This window comes from Anser anser (assembly GCF_964211835.1).
Source record: "Anser anser genome assembly, chromosome: 3".
Taxonomy (NCBI): Eukaryota; Metazoa; Chordata; class Aves; order Anseriformes; family Anatidae; genus Anser; species Anser anser.
The window spans coordinates 67,404,860-67,431,164 of NC_139722.1; the positions used below are offsets into that span (position 1 = coordinate 67,404,860).

General features: G+C 37.3%; 1 protein-coding gene across 1 annotated transcript in view; it reads left to right on the forward strand.

The window, feature by feature from the left end:
• The first annotated feature begins 380 nt into the window (after positions 1-380).
• NOX3 (NADPH oxidase 3) overlaps positions 381-26,305 on the forward strand; it is a 40,255-nt gene continuing 14,330 nt past the window's right edge. The window contains exons 1-7 of the mRNA XM_083828081.1: positions 381-1,493; positions 10,206-10,351; positions 13,337-13,518; positions 16,295-16,424; positions 19,402-19,494; positions 20,667-20,920; positions 23,931-24,093. Coding sequence (XP_083684207.1) covers positions 1,463-1,493; positions 10,206-10,351; positions 13,337-13,518; positions 16,295-16,424; positions 19,402-19,494; positions 20,667-20,920; positions 23,931-24,093 — 999 coding nt within the window. The 5' untranslated portion in view covers positions 381-1,462. The remainder of the gene's footprint in view (positions 1,494-10,205; positions 10,352-13,336; positions 13,519-16,294; positions 16,425-19,401; positions 19,495-20,666; positions 20,921-23,930; positions 24,094-26,305) is intronic.

Consider the following 26,305-nt stretch of genomic DNA (forward strand, 5'->3'; position numbering starts at 1 on the left):
AAATGTACAGATAAATGTGTCACAAAGATAATAAGGAACATGTTTAAACCCTTTTGACTGAGTGGCCACCATTCAGGTCTTCCCTTCCTGTAAACATGAGTATTTGTAATTGAGTTGTCATCTGCTTAGAGGCATTTACATTAACCTCAGCATCACACATAGGAAGTACTTATGGCTTTATCTTTACTAGCTATAGCTTCAGCTTGCAGTGAACTATTACAGTCAGAGCAAAAACCTAACAAGTTTAGGTAAAAAATCACTGATCACTTCCTGACTCAAAGAACAATTGCAATTTAGAAATCATAGCATTAATTTATTTTACTGTAAGCTTGTTATTATTCTCAGTTCTGCCTTTTTTTTTTTTTCTTCAGAGCGCTGTTACATTTCAAACGGTCTGTAGGGGTTGGGAATTCATACTGTTTTATAACTTTTTGAGTCTAAGAGCTGAGAATTTAAGAAAAAAAAATCTTCCTGGACTTCAGTTTGTGAATTATAAAATATTTCCATGCCCTTAAATGCTGTTTAAGAACTTGGAGAACTGGAAGTCCTCTCACAGATGATTAAAATTTTGATTTTCTGAACAATATTCTGCCCTTGGTAGGAAACGACTGGCTCCAGCATGGTCAGCTCAGGGCTTGATCCAATGACCTTCCAAAAGTCATTGCCACCCCACGTGGCAGATTTTTGGATGATTTGTTAGTTGGGAAGCAACATGGATACATATCAGGATCTTTGGCATGGCAATTTGCCAGGCCAAATGAGCAATCTAGACAGCCAGCACACACCTCAGAGGCTGAGTTAGGCCCGCCAGTGTTGTCCAGGCTCCAGCAGAGCGTGTTAGCTTTGGCTCACTGCAGCCTACCCTGGCCCCAGGTGGGCTCTGCACAGAGCCACCCAGCTGCCCACCAGCATGCCAACGTCCAGCACATCCTGTAATGGGAAGATGGCTCAGTAATGCACAAGCATGCAAACACCCGAAGTCTAGACAGTCTCACCATCTTGGGATCTGCATTTCCTGAAAGCAGCAAGAATGTTTTCATTATAAGTTGTGAGCTTGCAAGCAGTGGTAGCCCAGCCTGGTTATGCATGCAAAAAGGTCTTGTTTTTATGCCAGCAAATGAGTTGCCAGCCTAGATAAAACACATAAATATCACAGAGAAAAGCAGCAGAGTTTTGCCCGACCTCATTTTGAGCCCCTCATAGACTGAATAGTTTTAAGAAAACCTGGAGTGTTGCTAAGCTGAAAACAGTTACTTAAACCCCAAAGTTAAGTTTGAATCAGAACTTCCACCAAATTCCTTCAGCATTAGATTTTAAAATGTACTGAACTCCTCTGTTCTCCTCTCCAGAATGTAAGTTGCAAGTAGTAATAGGAATGATGTAAAACAACTTTTGCTTTTTCACTAAGTGCTGTGGAGGAGCACTGAGGAGACAGCTTGACAAAAACATCATATTTCACAAGATGGTTGCCTATGGAATATCTGTAAATGCAAGTAAGCTTTCTTTATTTTACTTTGTTGTTCTTCTTTGCCTTTGAACTGTTTTGAATTTCACAGTGATTCTGTAGTCCCCATCTGCTCTGATATGTGCTATTTTAGTGCAATCATTTGGTGACTGCAAATCTAAATAGGTGCTGGAGTCCCAGCTGATTAATGATCTGCAACCTTTTTTCTTTTTTTCTTTTTTTTTTCTTTTTTTTTTTCCATGAGAAAAGTTTGATTGTTAATAAACTTTCAATTTGGATAGTAACTACTAGTTGCCCTTTAGCTAATGCGAGCAGCTTGTGTGTTCTTAACATTTGGTGTAAGTAACTTCCACTAAATCCCCAAGAACAGATGTTTGGGTAGATGAAATAGCATTATAGTCTGAATTCCTAAGGAAATGGTGTTTACAAGTCACATTGTTCATCTGTCCACTGCTGCATCCCCTTCTTCTATAACTTTTCATTCAGGTAATACATTTCATCTGACTTTGAGGCAAGCAGCTGTCTCAAAAATATTACATTCCTAAATATTTTTTTAAAATAGGTTATGGGTAAAGGGAACTCATTGCCCCTATGAAGGAAAACCTGCATTTTGAGATCTGAAGTTTTCTGTTCTGCTTGTTCTTGTGACTATTCATCTAAAGGTGTTCATTCACCTGGCTGGGAAGAAGACACAGTACTATTCTGTTCCCCAAATGGTTAAAAGACCTGCACAGGACTGAAGTTTCGATGAATTTAGACTGCCTATGGGGAACAGGAGATAGCGTGGGAAAGAGCAATATGCAGAGAAGAACAAATGGCAATGTGAAGAAGGACATAAGCACATAGAGATGGAGAGGTATTTAGGTCAGACAGCATTGTTCTCTTAGAAAAGGTGGAGGAGACACAGGAGTTAATCAGGATTATTTACAATCATAATACGTTGGAGGGTAAAAGTTCTACCCCCGGGCTATCAGGTGGATCTTGGTCCCAATATTCTTTTCAGTCTGTATTTAGGAGCTTCTTTCCTTTGCATATATGGACAGTCAATATCCCCATGTTGAGAGACAAGAATCTGGAGTCAAGATTGTTATCAGGAACCAACAGCTAAAATTTGGCCTTTGTAAGTAGCATTAAAGAATTCAGAGGGGAAGGCTGGGGGATGAAAATGTGCATCCTATAGTACATTATGATGATTTACTTATCTGTCATGTCCATTCATTTATCAGAATTCAGTTTCAGCATATAGCAGATTCCTCCAGAATGCAACATTGCTTCTCTAATTAGCAAATCAACCCAGGAATGTAAATTAGCCAGCTTCTACTTGGTGTATAATTTGTCATGCTCCAAAAAGAAAGCAAAACTGCACAGTCAAAGCCTTTATGTTTTTGGCTTTTTGTGTGTGTGTGTGTGGTTTTTTTACTTTTGTTTGTTTGTTTATTACATTTATATAAAAATGTTTGTTAGTGCACTACGTTGGACGGTTTTGGAAGTGCAAGTCTATCAGAAAGGTGATTACATTATAGCCTCAGTATTTCCAAGAAAAAACAAACAAACAAACAAACAAACAAACAAAAAAAAAAAAGAGAGCTCATATAAAATGTCAGAAAACACCATTATTTAATTTAGTCACTCTCTAGACAGAAATTGAATGTTAGTAGGGTTTTTTTGTTTGTTTTTGTTGTTTTTTTGCTTGCTTGTTTTGTTTTTCCAGAATATAAAATGGACAAATAGTTGATAATTGAGGAAGAAAACCAAATACAGGGAAATTTGATGAAAAAACAAGACAACTTATAAACTCATGCTTCTCTAATGGATAAGTTGAAAACAAGTATCTTGTTTGGAAAAACACTACTTCATTGTAGAGACAGCCTTGGATGAAGAATTACCAGAAGCTCAGTTGTCTGCATTAAATTTCAAATGCATTAAAAATAATAATAATAATAAAAAAAATCAATCTACAGCACATATTGTGAAAGAAAACCACCATTCCTTCTTTCAGAGAAACGAGGTACCCACAAGTATATCGAGTCCCTTTTAAAAAAATCTAACAATATTAAAATCATGTATAAGCAGATGCTATTTTTCTCTCAACTGACACATTATTTCTCCAAGTACTACCAATATTGCTTTTTGTTACACAGAAGCATAGTCGACTCCTATTAGACTATTGCAATTTAGTAATTCTTAGTTAAGTGAATGTTCTCCCCTGTATGATCAATAGCTTAAATGTGGCAGCAAGAAGTTAAACCAATTTGCAGATCAGATCAGTAAGCTTATCCTCACAATATAAAATTGTAGACTTCTTTATTGTTAAAGTAACATGCATTCATCTCAGCTTGCCAGGTGGTGTTATTCCAGCATATTTATTTAATAGTGTGCTAAAAATAGTCAGTGTGACGTTTGTATTGTCTGGCTTCTAGCAGTCAGCCAGCTCAGCTGAGGTGTGCGTGGCCTTGGAAAAAGTACATCTGTATCTTTAATTTTTCATCAGCTCTAATACAAATTCAAGATCGGGCTTTAATTGGTAAGGTCATAAAGGGGTATAATTAGAGACTAGTGGAAGAGGAAAGTTGGAGGGAAGAGAGGGTAAACAATGCTATCTATAATCAAGGGCATCATTGAAAATTCAGTAAAGGGAATTCTGCTTAGTTTGGCTTCCTGCATCCTGCATGCCAGTCTATGATAAGAGCTGTCTGGGAGTTATTCACCCACTAATAAATCTTCCTTATGGACCTGTAATTCTGCTAGAATAAAATCATTGTTTCATGCACTCAGTCTGATCAGTGCAAATCATTCTATACTTTCTAATTCAAAAAGGGATTTTGCAGTTGAGAGCGAATACACTGAACCTAAAGATATCTACAAGAGATAGTAAATAACATTTTGTACAACTCCTTTCTCTCACTGTTTTGTCTTCACTGTCATAAGAAAGTATACTTATATATTTTATGAAGCCAGCACTGTTGGGGGAACTTTTTTTTACTTTGGCATACAGTGCATGTTTTGAAGAACAACCCACTCCTTTTATTGTTTTGATGCTTGCAGAAAGGTTATACAGATATATTGCTGCAACAGTGTTTGAATTATGAAACAAATAAAGCTTAAGCAATTAAGGGAAAGTAGGGGAAGGACAGAAGGTTTCTTTTTAGTTTGTCTGTTTCAAATGGTGGTTCGTCTTCCTTAGAAATTCCCATAGTGCATTTTTCTTTCAAAATGTGCTAAATGCAGACAGAAATACAGTGATACCAGATGTGTTTGGCTTATGACAAGATCTTAACTATCTACAATTAAAAAAAATAAAAAAAAAAATAGAAAACCTTTCCTTTTTTAACCATTGTTTGGTAGTGATACCTATGTGGAGGGCTCTGATGATCTGAGTAATATTTTTTTGTGTAAACTAGGAAGTTTTCAGGAAAATCGACTCTTATCTTCAAAAGAGGTTTAGCTGATATCTCAGTATTGTGCTTCCAGAAATAGCAGAAAATCAAATTTCCATTAAGCTTTTCTTTTTCTTTTTCTTTTTTTTTTTTTTTTCCAGTCAGATTGTTTAGCTCTAGACCTAGTGCAAATACTAGGAAGAAAAATACATTAAAGATTATAAGCTTCCAGCTAAGATAAAAACCGGCCCAAGTCAAGCTCTCGTTTGATGTTTACAACCATTAAAAAATAAAAATAAAAATCTAATGCAACTTCATGTGTGGTCACTCTTGTACTTTTAACATAATCTGTACTTTTTTGATCCACATAGACAGCACAAAGATGAATTAAGTGTTGTCTGTAACCAGAAATGGCATAAGGCACTGAGTTTCAAAAGACTACAGTTTTGGTCAGGGGCAGAATTGCCTGTGCTTGTCTTAGGTTCCTGCAGAGCTGGTCTCTTCACCGTGGTCATAAAGGCCAGGATCTGACCCTTTGACCATGATGGGCTGGTTAACCAAAACATTCAACTGCTAGCAGCAAGCTTCAATTTGTTTACTATCCTGTACAGGCATGCAGAAAAAGACAGAAATGTTGTCCTCAGATAAACACATGTAATTTCTGTTTGGTTCAATGAGATCTGTGCATGCTTCACTGAAGGCACAATTGGCTGAATAAGACTAGCTAAATTGACCAGACTTTCGAGATAATTTAATTACTTCTATTTGTGTTTAAGAATATGTACAGTAAATATCATGCTCTAATAGCAACGCTTTCCCTCCCCCACTCTTTCCAATAAAACCTTTTATTTGATCTCAGAGGTGGACTGCATAGAATATCTCAGGGTCAAATACAAATTAATGCATGTTAAGTGCATCAGAGGTTCCAGATGTTAAAAACAACAGTTGAAATCCTTCAGTCTTCATGCACTGATTAAAAAAAAAAAAAACAAACAAAAAAAAAAAAAAAACAAACTTTGTTTAAATGATTACATGATTTATTCTGTACTTTATATTTAGTCATGCAGAATGTGGAAAACATTGAACTGAAAATCCTAAGATGTAGTACCTGACACTTTGCTCTCATGATTAGCTTATCTAAGCAGTGCAGGAAAAAAAAAATAAAAAAAAATGCACACACACGAAGACAAAAAAATGCTGTAAGCTCAGATTTCAGAAATTTGCATACTAGTTTTGGAATTACTTCGTAATTTCTATACATTGCAGATGTAAAGGACCTTCAGAAAGTATACTTTTGGGAAGTAAAATATTTTAGTTAATTGCAATGTATTCAGTGCCAGATTTTTTAGTCTGTTACAATTATTGTATATTAAATGAACCACATTGAAAATGGAATTATATCTTTGCATTACTCTTACCATTCAGCTATAATTCACTTTTAGACTGAGTCATTTTTTCCTAGCAGCACAGAAAAACAACACCAGAAATATTAATCTAATGACACTCAAGGCAAAATTTAAGATCATGGGAGGTTGAGGCAAACCAATATATTCAGTACATTACTTTGAATATTAATATTTTTCGTTATATCATTATATTCTATACACTAACAGTTACTATAGAATAGGTTGCAGACAAGGCCTATCGTGCTCATTCCATAAGTCTTCCACACTTGCAATATCTTCTACCTGATAGATGAAAGTTGGAGAGAATATTACCCAGAAGGGAAATGGGGTAAGTCCCTAAGAAGAGTGTAGGATGATATTTTCATTGACATTTACAGTAAAGCAGAACAATATGCAGCTGGAAAAAAAAAAAAAAAAAAGTAAAACCATGTCTTTTAATAGCCTACAGAAAAATTGTGCTAGGTTAAGGAGCAGATAACAGATTTCTTCTGCCAGGAATACGTTGCAACATGATTACCCTTCCATATATCTTGGGTTAGAGACGTTCTTGGGAAGTGATGTCTATCCAACCCACAGGATTTTATTTATTTATTTGTTTGTTTGTTTATTTATTTATTTTGTGCAGGATTACAAATACTTTGTTAAGAAGCATGGACTTCGATTGTTCGGGAAGAAAGTACCACTTCATCTCACTTTAGGCTCTCAACATGTAGTAGGTAACACTGAGTTTCCTGACACTGCTGATGTGACTAGACATCACTGCACTTTGAGGAAAGTGCACAGTTTGGCAGCTTTTTAAACAACAGATTCATGTTATACATTCATGAAATGAAATACATTCAAAATGTATTCATTTTTCATGAAGACTTCACAATGTGCAATATCCATTCTTCATAGATTTAGATATTTTGAAGGAAAAGAAAATATATTATACTATGAACACAGATTCAAACCTCCAAATCTAGTCAATGTTTCTATTCTAAAGTGAATAAGTGTAGTCCAAAACCTGCAGTTTATTTGCTGCAGGGAACCCTTGGTAAGACAATGCTTTGGATCACAACTGTGTGAAGTTCATGTGGTCTCAAGGCTGTGGTGACTATTTACACTATGTCAGAGTTATAAACCTCATCCTGCAGGTATAGGTAACAAGAAGTCCAAGTACCATTACTGATTGCTCCACTAATCACTTACAGATGCCAAGATAAAACTCCTCAATGGAAGTCCACTCAGAGGTTCACTGTCAGGGCTTACCAACCTTGGAATTTTTTTTCTCCTCTTTCTCATGGTCAGGTACAGGACTACAAGCAGCATACAGCTCCACAACTTCAATCCTGCCCTCCAAGTGAGCTTTTTCAGATGTCACAGAAATCGGGTCTGCATCAAGCAATGACTTGATTCCCTTCCAGCTGGATCTGATAACATCCTTACCAGGCCAAAACATCTGTTCAGAAAGGAGTTCCACGTAGGAACAGCTCCCTCCTTCCCACTCAGCATTTAAAAATGCTGTTACACTTAAATACATAAACAATGTTTATATACTGCTTATATATCAGTTGTACTCTTGGGAACAGATTGCCACAGCCCCCACACAGCTGCCACCTAAACCCTGCAGCTTGGAGCCTCTCAGGCATTTGGGTTCTGACAGTCTGCATCCACACGTCTCCCTCCCTGTTTGTGGTCCCATGCAATCTTCCAGCATCCCGAGGGCATGGCTGCAGCAAGCACCTCGAGCCTGATGGTGGCCAGGCTGTTTTGCATGCAATGCCTAATACATAATGATGTACACAGGACATGCTGCATCACCAAGCCCAATACCCTCTAATGCTGGCAGTCATGTCATATACTTTATTTTATAAAATGACCAACCTTCAGCCTAGAGCTTCTTAGATTGCTTGATCCCATTATCCAGTTTATTGAAAGGTTATTTTAGAGTCTCATTCCTTTGATGGCTTGAACTTGTCTTCTAATTTCCAGTCTCATTTTATATCTGTGCAGTTTATACCCTTCTGGATTCAGTCTACATACTACTGAAGCTATTCTAGTTTGTATGAATTCATTATTTGTTGGAACAAAGATTCAGAAAAAATGGGGTTTTGAAGTTGCATTGTGGGTGCTCAGGATATTCACTTGGGATGACAATAAATTGTTGATTATTTTTATTAAGGGTTTCAATTGTTGATTATTTTTATTAAGGGTTTCATCAGGAGTAGCTCAGAAGAGAATACCCAGTCAGCCTGGTGACTAGAACATGTTCTTTGGTTTAAGTTCCTACTCTATGTTACATATAGTAAGGACTTAAAGTAGGTTTTTCACCTAAACTGACATTACATTTTGTATGTACATTTTGTATGTTATACCTTCCGTATGTCAATCTGACAATCAGAGCATGTTTGGAGAAACCAGTGCTCTAGAAGGATCCCATCAGAACAGAGTGTAAATAACCTCTCTCCAGCCTGGACAGATGCTGTTGGGGGGCAGAGTGCAATATTCCACCTTTTTGCCCTAGATGCTTTAAGCACTTCCATGGCCAGCATCCTGCCTTAACTTGTATTCCCATGCCTGTAGCTCTTTCCACATGATGTGTAGGAGCTGCATAGGGAGTGAGAGAGTTCACTAAGTGGATAGCCATCTAAAAGAATTGCAATACCAAAATCCTTATGTATTAAACCCTGTGTTTGCAGCTATAATTACACAATGACTAGTGCAGTAAGGTATTACTTTTGTGCAAGGAGTAATGATTAAAATAGGAGAGAGAACAAAAACTGAAAAGGAAAAGGAAAAGGAAAAGGAAAAGAGGAAAAAGAGAAAAATAATTTTCTTTTGAGAAAATATTGTTCAGGGAAGCAGATCGTATTTGTTTTGCTACAAATACTGCTTTTTAGAAACTTTTTTGTTGCTGTTTTGTTTTGTTTTGTTTTGTTTTGTTTTGTTTTGTTTTGTTTTGTTTTGATGGTCAGGGACAGTAAAAGGCAAACACTGAAGGAGAGATGGTGATGGGAAACTAATTATAAAAATTAGAAATAATGTATCCTAATAGCTCTACTGTAAACACATAATTTTTTTTCAAGGTTTTTTCATCTTTCAGTGTTTAATAGTTTGCCTTAATTACAACTTTCCTGTAATTGATTTGAGAATCTCTCATACTGAAAACTGTGAAATCCTACACCTAGCATGATTATGACTTTATCTATGTTAGCCAATAATAAAACAAAGTATTTTTTCCTCTTTTGAAATTATCATCTTCCTACTCAGGAAAAGGATTATGAGAGAGTTCTTACTTCACTCGGACATTTTTCTAAACTGGCCATTTGATATCCCTTTTGGGAGCAGGCCAGAAGTAGAGGTGATATATTATTCTCAGGGCAAATCAGAGCTAATCCTGTGATTCAGACCTCTTCCTTAAAATCATAGTTCCTGTGGGTTTCCCAGGCTCCACCAGCATAATGTGATACTATATCTGCTTGGCTTGTTGATAAGGGAAGATTTTGAATTCATCTCTTAAGTCTTCTTATTTAAAGGTGTAACATAGTCTGTGCCTAAAATGGACAAGGTAGAATCTTTTGAACCAAAATTAGGCCTTGACACTTCTTAGTCTATAAATTAAATAAATAAATAAATAAATAAATAAATAAATTAGTTTATTTCATACTCTTTAAAAAGAGAGGCAACCGCCTTTATCTCATCTCTCAAGAGGTTCACCTTCAGTGACACCAAAGCCTGCAGGACACTTGACTGTAAACATGGGAGATGACCGTGGAGCAATTCTTCTCCTCTCCAGTTTGAAGCAGTTGCAACTTATAAAACATATATAAAATCAAATTTTCAGTTTATTCCATGCAATGCTCTTGATCTGTGCACAGGCTTTTCAAATAGCCTGGAGTGTGCTTAATGAAGCTCCTTCTGTGCAATGGACAAACACAAGCATGTCTAATTTTGCCCCATTCTTCCCTAATGCAGCCATCCATATTGTTGCCCACTTGATCAACATCGAGCGGTATCATAACAGCCAGTCAAAAGAAGCAGGGGAGTTACAGAAAAAACTTTCTGGCCTTGGCAAGAGCCCAAATGAAAGCTACTTGAACCCAATCAGAACCTATGAAATGGTAAGCTGCCACTTTTTGGTTTTCCTCATGAAAAAAATTTCCTCTGTGGATTCTATTGTCGGGAAAACTATATTTCAAAGTCTTTTAACCAGAGCGAGAAGGTGCTGCCAGAGGTTAACCTCAATTTCAGCTGAAAACACTTACTCAGAGCTGCAATTTTCAGGTTACTAAGCTCAAAGAAATGTCTATAGTATTTTAATTAGTTTGTCAGGAGACAGCTGGGGGGGGGTAAGGAGTGTCATGAATAGTAGACAATGAAACAAACCTGCAAGGAATTTAAAGAACTAAAGTAAACTATAAATATATAGAGCAAACACAACTTCTCTCTCTCTTTTTCTTTCTTCCTCCTTCTAGAAAGAGAAGCAACAAAGGATAAAACAGCAATAGTACATAACATTTCTTTCATAGTTGTTACTTGCCTCTCCCCATGTGTTATCTTCCCCGTCTGGGGGTTGGTTCTGCCCCATTACATGTAGAGTGTGGCTGACCAGGGAAAATAATATGCAACATCCAGAGGCTTGTTGTCTATAGGAAGCACTATATCCTATGCACTGGGAAGCTAGGGACAGTGTGTGCAGGACTATGGGCACCTGAGCCCTGCAAATAAATTGCTCTGATTGCTCTCAGCATGGGTGGAGATCTTCCTTAAAATACTCATGAAGTAAAGAGAAACACAGTCTTTCTGCAATGCATGAGTGTAAAACATGCAAAAGTTGCTCTGCTTTTTTCATTATTACATTATTCTGTACATCAGATGCTATCTGTTTCCTAGTGTACATTGCTGTATGCTGTATGTCCTGCCAAGACTCCCATATGTATTGCTTCTGCTCTTGAGGAAATTCCTGCATATCTAGCATATAGTGAAGGCTGTTTGAACATCATGGATTGGGGGCCTTTCAATCAGAAACAAAGTGAGATGATGGCTGGACAACCATCAGAAGATTTTCATAGTGCTTTTCAGTTACAAGGCATTTTGTCCTGTTTTTTCTCCATTCTTCTCCAGTTTAGATAATGTGACTTCTGCATCTTTCAAAACGGACAAATAAACAGTTCTTAAGTTTGAAGAAAAATAAGCAAATCAATGGTCTCAAGAATATGAATACAAATGTTAGTGCTGAGAAAATAGCCAAAGCGTAACGGTGAGCAAGGACAAAGCTGCCTAGTATCTCTGAATACTCGGTGCCCATTCTCACCACTTACATTTGAAATGTTCCCCCAGAACATAGCAGAGCTCGCAGTACTGAATGGCAACCTACTGCCTTCCAGTATGCATTTTTTTCTCCACTAAGTCTTCCTCTATAATTGATAGGTAGGCTTCTAATTAACATTAAGATCCTAAATACCCTTGAGAAGGAAAGCTAGCATTTTCTGAGATTCTTTCCCAGATTTTTCATAGTAATAGACCCCACAATTACTTTCTAATTTACGGCCTAGGTTATACTCTAAGCTCTAATGTTTATATTTCTTTTATCTCGCACTTCTGTCTTAGCAGCTATACTCAGAATTAATAAATTATGAAGGAAAGCAAAGCAAAGATTTCTTCTAACTTCAGAGAAGAAAGTTCTGAGAACAACAATTCAGGTTTCTCTTTCTGTTCCATTTTAACCCTCCAGTAGCGATGTACTAAGTGTCTTTGACATTTTTCCTTGTTTCATCTCAACATTCAAACTAGCCACTGTAGTGGAAATGTTCAAAATATCACCTAGATCAATCCTGTTAATATGTTAAAGAATCTGAATACACTCTTCACAGGCACCAATTTGAAAATGTGCTGTGTTCTGTCAAGTGTGAACATTTGAAAGAATGATTTTACTGTAAAAAGTGACTGTAAAAATGACATTGTGGAATTTTATCACCTCTAGCATTTCCATATCAGATGAGTGCACTTTGAAGCACAATATGTGTTTTTTTTTTCTTAGGGTATTAAGCTGTAGAATCAACTCACGATCCAGTAGGCATGCTCAATTCCCTCATTCTTGCACATCAGCCCCAGAAAAACAGATATATATAAACGCTTTGCAGGCCAAGTAGAGACTCCATTTACACTCTGCTGGCATATTTAGCTTGAGTCTCATCTTGTGTGTGAGATTTTTACTGCTGTTCTTCATGATTTGCACTTTCTGAGATCAGCATCTGACTGTTGTGTTCAAAATACATCTTCATTCTCACTTCAGTTTATTTTGGTGGGTTTAGACAGATGTAACAGACCTGTGCTGATGTCTGTGAGTCATGAACAAAAAAGGAACCTGATGTAGCCCAGAATATTAATGTTTCAATGCTGACAAGCAAAAAAATGTGAATATAAATATAAGCATAAACATGTCTTTCAAAAAAAGTAAATATTATCCAATGACTGTACAGGTAAATGTAAGGAGCAAGTAAATGAGATATGCTGTTTAAGTAAATGAGAGCATGCCATTTTTATACACCATTTCAGGGCTGCTAAGAACTCACAGACTTTGAGATTTAAAAAAAGCACAGAAAAGCCCCACACTTTGCAGGTGTCTTAGCACTTCATTTTATCACCCTCACATGAATAGGACAGTTTGTAATGTTGTTTTGGTTATTACATCTCTAGACTAAATCTTCTCTTTTCTCTAATCTGTTTCCTTTTCTTTTTCTATTTTTTTTTCTGAGACACTTTTGCATAAGATAAATAGATAAAAGTACAACTGAGACTGCCTAATTTCCTCCTTTTAATTCTTGAAACAAATAAGTGGAAGCAAACATTTACACATCTGTTTGGGATAAACCTGAGTAGAAATAGAACAGGGGGATGTTTTTCCGTGTTCTTCTACAGTGAAATTGAAGTTTACCTTACCTGTGTGTCTTTTTATGTTGTTGTGGTTTGTTTTTTTCCTATGCTGAAAATATATTGTAGAATTTGATTTCATATATAATAGTAACCACAGTAACAATATTAACAGTGAAAATAGTAGTAACAACACCAACAATAGTAATAGTAATAATATATGCTCATTCTAGAACACAACAGGAGAGGTGCTGACCACCATAGCTGGAGTAACTGGAGTTGTGATAACTGTGGCTCTTGTTTTGATCATGACTTCATCCACAGAGCTCATCAGAAGGTCCTGCTATGAGGTGTTCTGGTATACCCACCACCTCTTTGTGGTTTTCTTTATTGGTTTAATAATCCATGGTATGGGGTAAGTATCTGCATGAACTACATGGTGTATGTGTACACAGTTTGAGATGAAACACGATTCAAATCTTTCATTCTGTGCTTTTCTATTAAAAAACTGGTGGGATCTTTGCTTGGAGACAGATTGCAAAATGAAAATATTTTGAAATTAAAACACACCACTTTTCTGAGGACTTTTCTGTGTTTTAGTCCTGTCAAATACTCTTCTGCCATCTACCATTCTTATGACCTGCAGCTTATCAATGCATCAGTCTGAATGAACTTTCATCCCTGAGAATTGAGGCCTTCATGGGCTCTAATTAATAAGGAGTCCTTATGCTCATAGTTCTTGTGAGGCATTTTCAAGAGAGCTTGTACAAACTTGCCAGGCTTTCAGCACTTCAGCTGCTCAGAGGTGAATGTTCCTGTGCACAACAATCTCTTTTGCATCCATAAATATAAAATGATTTTGCCCCTCTTTCACTGTGGTGGAAGGAATCCCAAATTTCATCACTGCAGTAACAGTAGGCACTACACTGTGAACCACGGTCGTTCTCCAGGCTTAAACAACTCAAGGTTAAGACTAGCCCAGTCAGGTGGCTTTTATGGAGAGAAATGACTGCCAGGTCACTGATGGTCTCCCAGTTACTCAGCATGGAAGGAAGGTCCATCCTGTTGGTACAGGGCTCCTGGTTCTCATGCTGAGGGACAGCATGATGGGAGAGCCTCCCCAGGAAACTCAGGGGTTGATAAATCACGTGTGCAATGTGAGAGCAAGGAGGAGACTGGGAATTAAAACATTTCCATCTTCTGTTTCCAGTTCCACTGACATCTTACCCTTCCTCTCCCTTGTGCACTTCCCCTCATTTCCCTTTTTCATTTCTCTGCAATAGCACTATTATGAATCTCCAGCAGTACATCTACATTCTTGTAATTCAGATAGGGAGTGCAGTTGTGAGGTAAATCTCATGCTCTTCCTCACTTACTATATTTTGTTTCACATCATTGCACAACCTCAGACTGTATAGTGTGGAGTGTTTGGAGATGAAACTATACCAACAGTCTTGTCTCTGTGGTCCAAGCACTAACAAATGATCCATTCATGGGACAGAACTAGACCTAGTCCTAAGTCTTTGTAACACTAAAACGTGTACCGTGTAAGGCCCTCAACAAAAAGTGCTTTGTTCTATAGATCTTCTCCTGCTGACTACCCAGTGTACGCATGACTTTAAGCTCTTGCAATGCTTTTCAGATCTAAGGGCAGTGTCACCTGATGTGATGACAATATCCTTTTATGTCCATTTCATAAAACATTCAGATGGTATTGCCCACCTGTGAAGCACATGCAGACCATCGCTCTTTGACACACAGGAATTTGTTAGCCCCCACCCAGTCTGTGCACGTCAGCTTCCGCAGGGTACATGGAGTCACCATGGGACAGGTAACAGACTGGTTCAATGCTTTGAGGTCTGTTACTTTTTGCACCTCCTTCCTTGTGATTTGAGACTTGCCACACTTAGTTTGGCCTTGAGGGTTCCTGAAATTGGCCTAATTAATTAGTCCCAAGTTTCAGAGTCATGGTTGCAAATACATGCCGTAAACTATATCCTGGCCTGATTAAAAAACACCCCCCAGTTCTCACCTTTAAATCTTTAAGAATCCAATTTCAAACAACTACAATGGACCCTTCAGAACCCTTTGGCTTTGTATGCTCCCTCTACCTAGCCAGCTGATTGACTTTTCCCAGCAATAGATTTCCCTGAAAAGGGGACACTCATTTAGCAGCTCTACTAACAAGATTAGGTGAATCTGATGCTTGCACCAAGTGGGGAGTGCACTGCAACAAAGCAGCTTCTGCTGCTCCAACACGTCTCTAACACCACTTGATTTATGAAAAGTTGAGAGTCAAAAGTCAAGACTCAAGTCATCCAATCAAGACAAATTCATCCACTTCACATCTCTTCCTCCTTCCCAGCTGACAAAACCACTTCCCAGCACAAAACCAACTGCTCACTCGAACCTACCTCCTTTTTTGTCCTTCCATCTGAACAGGTGGCAGATGATGACACTGCCATGTCAAAGAAGGCAGCACTTCTTGTCTCCTTGTCTTTTGTAAGACAAGTGAGCAGGACAGGCTAAACTTGTAGAGTCAAAGTAAGTACGGGAAAATTCAGAGGAACTATATGAAACGCACAGGGTTTCTCATAAAAATCTTCCTTCTCTACCCATAATCAACACCAGCTGAAACCTATTTAAACTGAACAGTCAAGACTGATATGTTTGGGAAAATTCACATCATTAACATTCTCTGAAGTAAAGAAGCTAGAATTTAATATGTTTAGAAAGCACACATCTAATTACGGTCCTCCAACTTTATTTGCAGCTTTTAAAAATTCATTTAGAAAGCAGCAAAGGAAAGAGAAGGTCTGTCACTATAAAATTTTATTGTTTTTCTAAACAATACCAGATGTTCATATATAGACGGGGTCAAAGTGTCTGCTCCAAAGAACTTGGAAGTCATTTTGATTTTGCCACAGAAAGTAAAACATACATTCTCTGTGCAAGAACTCTCCACCCTTCATTGGCACTGATGTATACCAATACTATAACATACTTCTTGCACTTGGTCAAAAAGTCATGGTAAACTTAAAGGAAATGTAAAGAGAAAAGAATAGGCACAAAATGTCCAGTTCTTGAACTTCAGTTTTCTTCATGTCTGCTTTCAAGTACTAGTACAAAACCTACAGATGCATAGAAACATTGCAAAGAAGCATATTACTGATGAATATTTTTGTTTTAAGTCAGCTAATCCGAGGTCAGACTTCCCAGAGTCTGCTGCTTCATAATGTCACTTACTGCAAAGATCACTACTTGGAATGGGAGAAAGTCACTCAGTGCCCTTTGCCGCAGTTTTCTGGCAAGAAACCTGTGGTAAGAGTGATGTTTGTTTTCTGTTTTTAACCTAATGTCCTCCCCTGAGAGGCTGTGTGTCTTAGATAGTGGGGGGGCTGGAGTGTACAATGCTAAAGACTGGCATTTAGTGTCATGTTTTGAGAGTAATTGCATATTTCTGCTCCACAACCTCTCCATGTGCCCAGAGAAGATAGTGATCCCCACCTCCTATATACCTCCTACATAATCTGTATAGACAGGTAAAGATAAAGATGTGTAAAAATTAGGTGTCATTAATAATTGTTATTATTTCTGCAACATTAGTTAGCAAACATTCCCTTTGAAGGGTATAGATTTCAGAATTGGACCCTTTTTTTTCCTTTTTTTTTTTTTTTTAGGACATTTACTTTTTACCGTTCAGCATCACCAATATCCTTGATGTGTTTATTGCATGAAAATAGCCTCCAAGTGAAAACCTTATAAGGGTAGAGATACAGAAAATACAATGAACGGGAGAGCTAGAGGTTCAAATTATTATTATTATTATTTTAACTAATAGTGTTTTAATATGAATAGTCTAAATACCAAGGGAGAATAAGTTAGAGATAAAACTATGTCCTTGCTTTGGGGCACATACTTCCTGTCGTCCAGCCTTGATGTCTTAAGTTGGGAAAAATGGATAGAATTTGAAACAATGAATTATGAAAGAGAAAGGCAAAAGGCAGGAAAAATGTCCCACGGAAGGGTGGTTTTGCTGCAACAAGATTGCAAATCCACAGGGGGTAATTAAGTAGCAGACTTGTACAGTGTGTCAGATGTCTAGCATCTAAACAAAATCATTTAACATTTACAGCTCAAGATTTAGCTTGCTCATATGCAAGTTTTTGTTGTTTCTTCCAGAAAGAGAAAACGTATGAAAGGAAATCTTAAAGTAAAGGAGAAAAATTAGCATTCAGTATCTTGCAGCTCTTTTAATGGCTGACATAGATTTTTCTTAAACTAAACTATTGTTAGCCTCTACCCAACCTGCATATTAATGAGAAAATGAATGCCTCTCTAAAAATTTCAGCTACATGTCACCATAAAAATCAATACATGGCTACGCACTGTGAATACAGACACGAACTTTCTTCCAACAGCATGCTTTGACATTCATTATCGTAAAGCTAACTGGAGAGAACTTCCGCTTCTCCATGTTAAACGCACTTTGCCACACTTTCCTGCATACCCAAGGCCATACTTGCAAAGTTACATTACTTTAAATGAATTGTGATAATACCATAGGGCATATAGATTGTTTCTAGGAATAGTGCTTTGCTGGATGGGTGGTGTGCTATGGTGGGATACATGCTCGAAACTGCAGTGGGCTCAAATCCATTCAGAGGCTCAGAAGTGATGGCAGTACTGGCAGGGCGGGGGCAGATGTGGCTGAGCAGAGGGGGACAGGCTTGTGCACAGCTGGGATTGTGCAACATGGCACCAGTGCACATACAATGGCTCCTGGGGGAGGCTGAGGCAGTAGAGCCCCTCTCTCAGCCATCCCACCGTGCTCCGTATCTCATATCTCTGGCCAGAAGCCATGTTGTTTAGCAGCCCACCCCTCCTGGTGGATGCCCTGTTGTTGGAAACCAGCCACAAGATATTTTGGATTGAATGCTCCATTGCATGGGAGCAATGGCACATTTGAAATCTCAGCTGAGCTCTCGCATGGGAGAGCCTGCAGCCTTAACATTCCTGTCACGTGCTTTTATTTACAGGTAGCACAAATGGAAGGGAGGAAAAACAGGTCTCATCATTATTATGCCTTGATGTATGCTAATATATTCAAGACGTGTGATTACCCACTGTGCAGAGACACCTGTAGTATTTAGGGACAATGGATGTATTGGCTTTCTGCTTTAACTCAGAATCTTCAGGCTTATGATGGTTTCTTCCCATTATTAAATCATGCTTTTTTTTTTTTTTTTAATTTTATTTAATTTTCAAGACTTAACCTTGGGAAATTGCTACTCCATCCTCCAAGCATGTTCTAAGGAAGCCACATAATTTTATGGCTTGCTTCTCATAAAAGATACTTTATAACCCCTGTTACCCAGCTTGTGGAGCAAAGTCAATGTTTCAGCAAGTAAAGTTACTTTGGAAATTTTAAAAGCCAAATGATGGTGGAGTACTCAGATCGCTAACATGAGTTATGTATGTAGCTGAACTGGAAATAAAACTGTACCTCCTAAAACAAACAAACTTTTTTTTTTTTTGGTTTTAAATTCTGAAGATTCAATTACATATAATTACCTAGGCTGTCATGGTACAACTCAGTAAAATCATCAGCTAGTATCCTTGAATAGCCAAGTACCTTGGATCATTCTAGTGATCAGGACGTACAATCAGCAAGTACAAGTACAGCGATCCTCTGCAACAATTAAAGTACAATCATCTTAGTATCCTAGATGGAAAAAATACATTTATGGATACAGAGCCGACTAATGGATTAAATGGAAATACATTTTATTTCTCTAATTGTGTATTTGGGACTGAATGTTTTCTCATGCAGCTTCAGAAAACACACAGTTGGCAATAAGAGGTACTCGTATCCAACCCTTCTGAAATATTTCAGACTTTGAGGAGCAACAGAACAGTGAGGATATAATGGGTATCAATGTATGCATCTATACTCCTTCAGGTCCAATAATCTCTCTATATAACTCCTAAATAGATTAATCTTTTTGCCTTTTAGTAGGAATGGATTTTAAAGGACTCTTCTTGGCCAGAACACAGATAGATATTAGCACTGCTTTTAGAGTGTTTCTGTGATGGAGTCCCATATGTCTGTTCTGTGAGAACGCCAGAATTGCTGTGGTAGCAACAGAAATACTCTCTTGAGAAAGGCAAATGAAAAATCACAGAAGAGAAAGCAAACACTTTCATTTTAGGCTATCTGCTGATTTAAACCAGAAATGCAAAACATTTTTGTAGAAGTTGAAATAAATGTTGTTTTTTAATATGCAACTTCCTGCAGGCTTGGAAGTGGGTTTTAAGTCCTGTGGTGTTGTATATCTGTGAAAGAATTGTTAGATTCTGGAGATTTCAACAGGAGGTGGTCATTACTAAGGTATGTAACATAGCGTGCATGTCTGTGTAAAAAGAACATAATGCCAATGACTTTTTTATCTTTTATAGATAACTTCTCTATATTATGACCTTATTTTTTACTTCCAGCTTCAGCAGCTCTTTCATCATTACTATGGTTTCAGCCAAGTATTGATTTTAGCATTTTTTGCATTTATTCCAATAGCAAGTCCATAAGAATATTCCATATGGGACCAAGCCTGATTAATGAAATACCAGACTTACAAGGCTACACCAGTATATCACAAACCTCTGTGCTAAGGCTATCTCTTTTCAGTGAACTGAAGCACATCTTCCACTGCAGTAAACGGCACAGAGGCTCTTGACTTTAGCACAATACAGTTTTTACTTTAAAATCTGGAGGCTTCCAAGGAGATTAAGCGTTATATTATCAGTCAGCATAAATAGTCAAAGCATCATTAAAACTAGTACAACTGTGACAATTTATCCCAGTTGGAAATGCCTTTGTGTGCTGAGGCCCCATTTAATTCGTGGTAGAATGGATCAGGGATGTGGCTGTTGGAGCAGCTGTGTCTACACATATCAAGCCAGCGATCAGAAGCAGGCTTATCTTGTGTGAGGGGGAAAACATCCAGGATAAGTCGTGCCTCTGATTTCATAGGGTGGTTGTGATCTGAGCATCTCAGTATGCCATGTGTGACATATAAAACTGTCTGCTTAACTGAGATTACCTCTTAATAAAAGTATTTTAGGATTGAACTCCACTGGGCTTGATTCTTCTTGCCAAACCAACAATAATCCTACCCATACATACAAGTTAATTGTGTTACATGAGAGTAAAATTGGAAAATTATTTTAGCCTGTCAAGGAGTACTTCTGCGTAAGCTCTACTAAAATGGAAAGTTGACAAAATGTTGCTTTGTTACAGCCTTTAATCTGTCTCTTAGACTCACAAAGCAAGCTGCTTCATGTTTCATACTGTATATGCTTGCAAGTTATTGGGCAGCAGCAGCACCGCAACACAGAGGTTAAGCCATTACCTACAAGACATTTACAAATTACTGTGCATCCCAATTTTGATTAACTCATAGCTGGACTCAACTAGAAATGATTAAATCTTCAGCTGTAGCTTAATGGAAACAAACTATTACTCTTCTCAAGGAAAACAAAGTCTTCCCTTTTATTATCGCTTAGGTGGTGACCCATTCTTCTGGAGTCCTTGAGCTTCACATGAAGAAGCATGGCTTTAAAATGGAAGCTGGTCAGTATATCTTTCTGCAGTGCTCGTCGGTGTCGTCGCTGGAGTGGCACCCTTTCACCCTCACCTCAGCTCCTGAGGAAGACTTCTTCAGTGTTCACATCAGGGTGGTTGGGGACTGGACTGCAGCCCTCTTCAAGGCCTTTGGAGAAGAGAAAAAAGCTTTCAAGGAGTTGTGGATGTTACCAAGGTTTGAATATCAAACAATACATTTAAAAATATTAATTTTATGTTTTAAAATAAATTTTAACATTTTTTATTTCAATTAATTCTGTGCGTGTTCCTTATGGCACTGTATTAGATCATAGTTCTGGATCCAGAAATATGCCATTATGGTAAAAAAAAAAGAAAAAAAAATAAATACAGTTATGAGCTTAGTCCAGTAGCTATCAAGAAGACCTGATGAATAATCCAAGATTTAAAGTCCATATCGAAAGAAACCTCTCACTGAACCTTATTTCTTTCTAACAGTCTCCCTCAACTCTGTCTCTGATGCCCAAATCCTGTCCTAATATATAAAAGTTATTGACATTTATATTCTGTATGTGGCATCTTAATCCACGCAAAATGGTGATCCTTCATTGTTGCAAACAGCAGGGATCTGCTGAAGTTAATGGAGCCATCCTGACTTACACCTGCTAAATATTTGGCTCTACATGTGATGGATTCAAACCATTTAGCTACTCACAGCCATAGTGGAGATTTTCACCACAGAAAATAGACCAACAGAGGATCATTTCAATTGCAGGGGAGTGTGTAGGTTCTGCCACTGAAGTGACTGCTTCTCCCCCCAAGAAAGCTGCTTTTGATGAGGTGGTTCCAGTAAAACTAAACAGCAAAACGCACTTGTTTAACTACATTTACATAATTTAGTGGGACTTGGATGCTAGTGAACTTTCCCCTAAAAAGCTTATGCCATTAAGCTCCAGAGGCAAAAAGACTGTGGGGGCACAGAAGAAAGTCTAGTGTGGTCCTTGCATTATCAGTTAATAAGAATTAGAAATGAAAGTTGAGCCTTTGTTAAAGGCAACTGGAATGAGAATTATGCTATTTCAGCAGAACTGGAGCACAAATGGCCTGAAGTGATTGACAGCCAGTGTAAGGGAGAAAGAGAAAAATATTATCAAATGTTGCTGGCCACAATGCAGCATTGAAATAAACAGCACAGTCATATATAAGACCTCTTCTTTATAATCTTGTTAGGCTGCCTAATATCCCAGTCCAGTTGCTTTCTTGAAATATATTAAAAAGATTATTTCAATAGTTAAGCTAACAATAAAGCAAAAAACAAGTCTTTTTCACATTTTTCTGTATCTAAAGATAAATACCAAACTGGTAGCTATAGTCAGAAATGACATTTTGCAGAAGGTTCTAAAAACAAAGTATGCATACTGCAATTAATAAAGGAATACGGAAAGAAAATATACGTGTATCTAAAATATATTTGTAATCCATAACCAGGAACAGTCTATATCCCTATTTTCTAGTCCTCTCTTGACATAAGCAAATGAAATATATTTTTTGTTACTTTGTTTACAATCTTCCTACGTTCCAACACACTCTCTGGTTCAAATGAACAGGTTGTATAGTTCAGTTTCTCTTTCCCTGCCTTCTTGGAGTCTTTGTATTAGGCTAAACTCTCTAGCTGCTGCACAGCAAGGCATTCAAACCAATGATGGGAGCTCTGTCACCTGGTGATTTAGGTACATACTGACAAGACAAATACCTGTAAGGAATGATTTAGATATAATTGATCCTGGTTTATAGCATGCTGACAGATTAAATAATCTCTTGAAATTCCTTCCAGATCAATTTCTTCTCAATCTACTAACAATAATGAGAATTGCTACCAAGCCCACATTGAACTATGTAGAACATTTTACATATATAACCTAAATCATTCCTGTTTTACAAGAAATTTTGAGTGCTCAAAAAGCACAGGACTTGACAGTAATCTGAATAATGACATATATTAAAAATAATTAATTTTGTTTATATCTGAGGCCAGATTTTCAAAAGTTATCCCTGAGTTGCTCTTTCATTTGCTACTGCAGTTGCAGAGCGTTTGGAATACTGAAATTAAAACAAGCCATGTGACAAGTATGAATGAAAGGGAGAACGTTTGCTAGGACTTCAAGTACATTTCAGGAAAACAACAATCAGGTTTCAGATCCATTGTGTCTCTATATTGATGTGTACCATTGCTTGGTGATCCTACTTTCCTTTACTGTTAAAACACTTAATTGTCTCCATGTCTGCATATTTGTTCATACTGTTGAAACCGAACTTTTAAGATGACTTATGCAAGAAAGATCACAAAACATCAGAAAAACTGAAAGAAGGAGAAAAGGCCATTTCTGAAGACTTGGTGTTAGATTGTGAAACAATCTTCCAGAGCACTTACGTTATTTAAAGACAGACTAGACAGAGCACTCAAAAGGAGTGTGTATTTACATTTCATGTTTCTAGAGGAATGAATCAGATTATTTAATAATCTTTTTCATCTCTAATGTTGATCAAAATAAATGCTTCAACATCAACAACATCAACAACATTGATTATAGAGGCTAGCAATATAAATAAGTGTTTCTCCTTACAAATTTCACCTCTATGTCAGATACTAAGTACAGTATTATTGCCAAAAATGAATTTCTGTAATATTAGTTGTTCTGAAAGAGCTGAGAAAATATTAGTTTCCTTGCATATGTTGACCTCTTTTTGTTTTCTCTTTTATTACTTTAATACATAAGAAGAACTTTTCAAAATGATTAATATAATCAGTTCATCTTTACTTTGATATATACAATACAGAAAATAAAGCTCTAAAACAGGATGCTTTTCAGTAATTCATAATTAAATATGCAAATTCCTCAGCTAAATTTGGACATGCAATTATATGACTAATCACATTTCAGAAAGCCAGAAAATTGCAATTGCATGCTTAAATAGATGGCCAGGCCCCAAACCCACATGGGTGCTCTTGTTCTTTCATTTCAGAAAAAAACAGTTGCTTTGCTATTAAATGACATCCAATGAAAATTAAATGTGTTTGTATGGGTTATTCACATGCCAACTTAGGCACATCATTCCTCTTTTATTTTAACAGAAGCTCAATTTTGAAAACACGTAGCTCAACACATTTTAACTTTTCTGTCACTTTATATGTTGCTGACCCCTGACTAAATGTTTTCTTGCTGTAGACTGGCTGTGGATGGACCGTATGGATCTGCAACCACAGACGTTTTTCACTACAGAGTGAGTGTGTGCATTGCAGCAGGGATAGGAGTCACACCGTTTGCCTCTATTTTAAAATCCATTTGGTACAAGTGCTGCAATCCTAACACGGTACTGGCGTTGCAGAAGGTAGGTGGGAAAGTTTATCACTCCATTAAAAAACTCCACAAATAAGCCAATTGTGCCAGGGTAGAAGGGCAATTCAGAGCTGGAGACTCACTTGAGTGCTATAACCTGCCCTCAGACACAGTCATTCACTTTCCAGCTGCTTCAGGAGCCGTTGTGTGGTAAGGTCTCCCACATTCCCTGTCATTTCTTGAGGAATTAAGTAGCCCTGGTTGCAGTGTTTTTAGTAAAAGCTGAAGAATAAGATTTTCCATAGAAATTGGAGACAAATGCAGAATGTCTTTCATAACTAGACCGATATAGAGAGAGAGCTAGAAGACAAAATTGTCTTCTTTCCTATAAAACAAATCTTGCAGGGTCATTTCAGGGAGCCCTGATGACAGAACTTGCTCCTTGTCCAGACACAGGCTTCACGCGGGCCCTTGGGGTGTCTGTCCTTACCCAAAATGCTGCTTTAAGCAACCACCAGCTGCTTTTCTCACCTTGCAGAATCAGAGGGATATTAGCAAGCAAGAAGGAACGAAAAAAGGCATTTAAGCTCTGGATGAGATTCATATATCAAGATGCATATTGCTGCCTGTAAACCACTTTAATTATTTCATTGAAAAAATATACTGTGGGCTCTAAGGCATGGATGGCACCAATTAACGTAACAAACTCTTGATGGGAGAACCTATTATACATCTTCTGCTAAAGAACAGTGTGGCAGCACAGGAAGAGGACAGGTGAAGAAAAAAACGGGTGAGGCAGGGTGAGGGATAAGAAGGTAACAGAAAAAAAAATCAGCGTTAAACGTGTTCTTCCCTATCTACCATGGCAAGTGGTAACTTGCAGATTTACAGCTTCCTTTAGCTCTTTTTTTCAATGTAAAAGCTGAATCAGGAACTGTTCAACATTTCACATTTAAGGACAGATGTTGAAATTGCATTGGAGTGGACAGATCTCTGAGAGGGTCAGTACATACGGAGCTGATTGTGGGGCCAAGGGGCTTATTTTTCTAAACGAAAGAGTGTTAAAGCTGGCATCTTAATGACAAGCTGCCACTGAGAAAGCGTCTGGGATTTTAGCAACTGAGGAGTTGAGGACAGGTTCAAATTGCCAGGGGGGATCTTTGAGGCAGAAAAAGCTGTGAGAAAGGAGGGAAATAAAAATGAAAATATGTGCTAGATGTGAAAAGTGTACTTGCAAACATTCCCATTGTACCAGAATGATTATTTCCAGTGGAGAGCTACATATATGCATAGATGTGTTACAAATGTATATTTCACATATTATATATGCAAACACGTAAAATTGTTATTATCATTGCTGTCATTGTCTTAAGGGGAAAAGAACTGAATTTAAATATACTTTGAGAGAATAGTATACCTCAGGGTGTTCATCCATAGCTCAGGGAGAATATTGGGTAAGTGAGTCTACAAGGAAAATTGTATGGTGCATTCTGCCACAGTTTTCAGCTATAGAGTTCAGTTTTTTGAATTCCCGTGAAATACAAAATATAATGATTTCTATATGTCCTTTCTCTATATCTTGTTTTCCTTATTGGTGCAATGGGAATAGCAATGCTTATTTTTCACAGGTGTTATAAGGCTAAACTTCATCTGTTTGTAAAGTACTTTGAAAGCCTGGATGAAAGGTTCTGGGGGAAGCTCACAGCATTCCTAAAAAAAAATAAAATAAAATAAAAAAATCAGTCATATTGTCGAGAACGATTATTTATCTCCCCTCCATTGGTTAAAACCTTCCACTTGTGGTATAATTACAAATAATTTAATCTTCCTCAAAGTATTCAGCACTCTCTGCCATGATGAGTACCATAGAAATATCTATTAAGGAAATAAATAAGAGGTTTTTCTTTTTTTAACAGCTTCATTTTGATTTGAGTACAGCTATCATTATGCTTATTGAACTAATATTTCTTAGTGTTGCCCACATACTGTTGAGATATAAATACTCATAGCTTCCATAATGTCTGCAGCTGTATAACTTAAAAAATTAATTAAATAAATAAAACCCAGCAAATCAAAATGAGTACACTTTTATCTAATTGATTCTTCACAATTAAGTAGCCTTAGAGCCTTCATTTCCCCATCATTCTTCGTGATGAGGAAGGGAACTGCTACTCGTTATGGCTGGAAAGTTTCTACTGGCTGTAGTTGAGAACAAAAATATCTTTTTTTTCACATTAGTGATATAATTTTTCAGAGCAAATGTT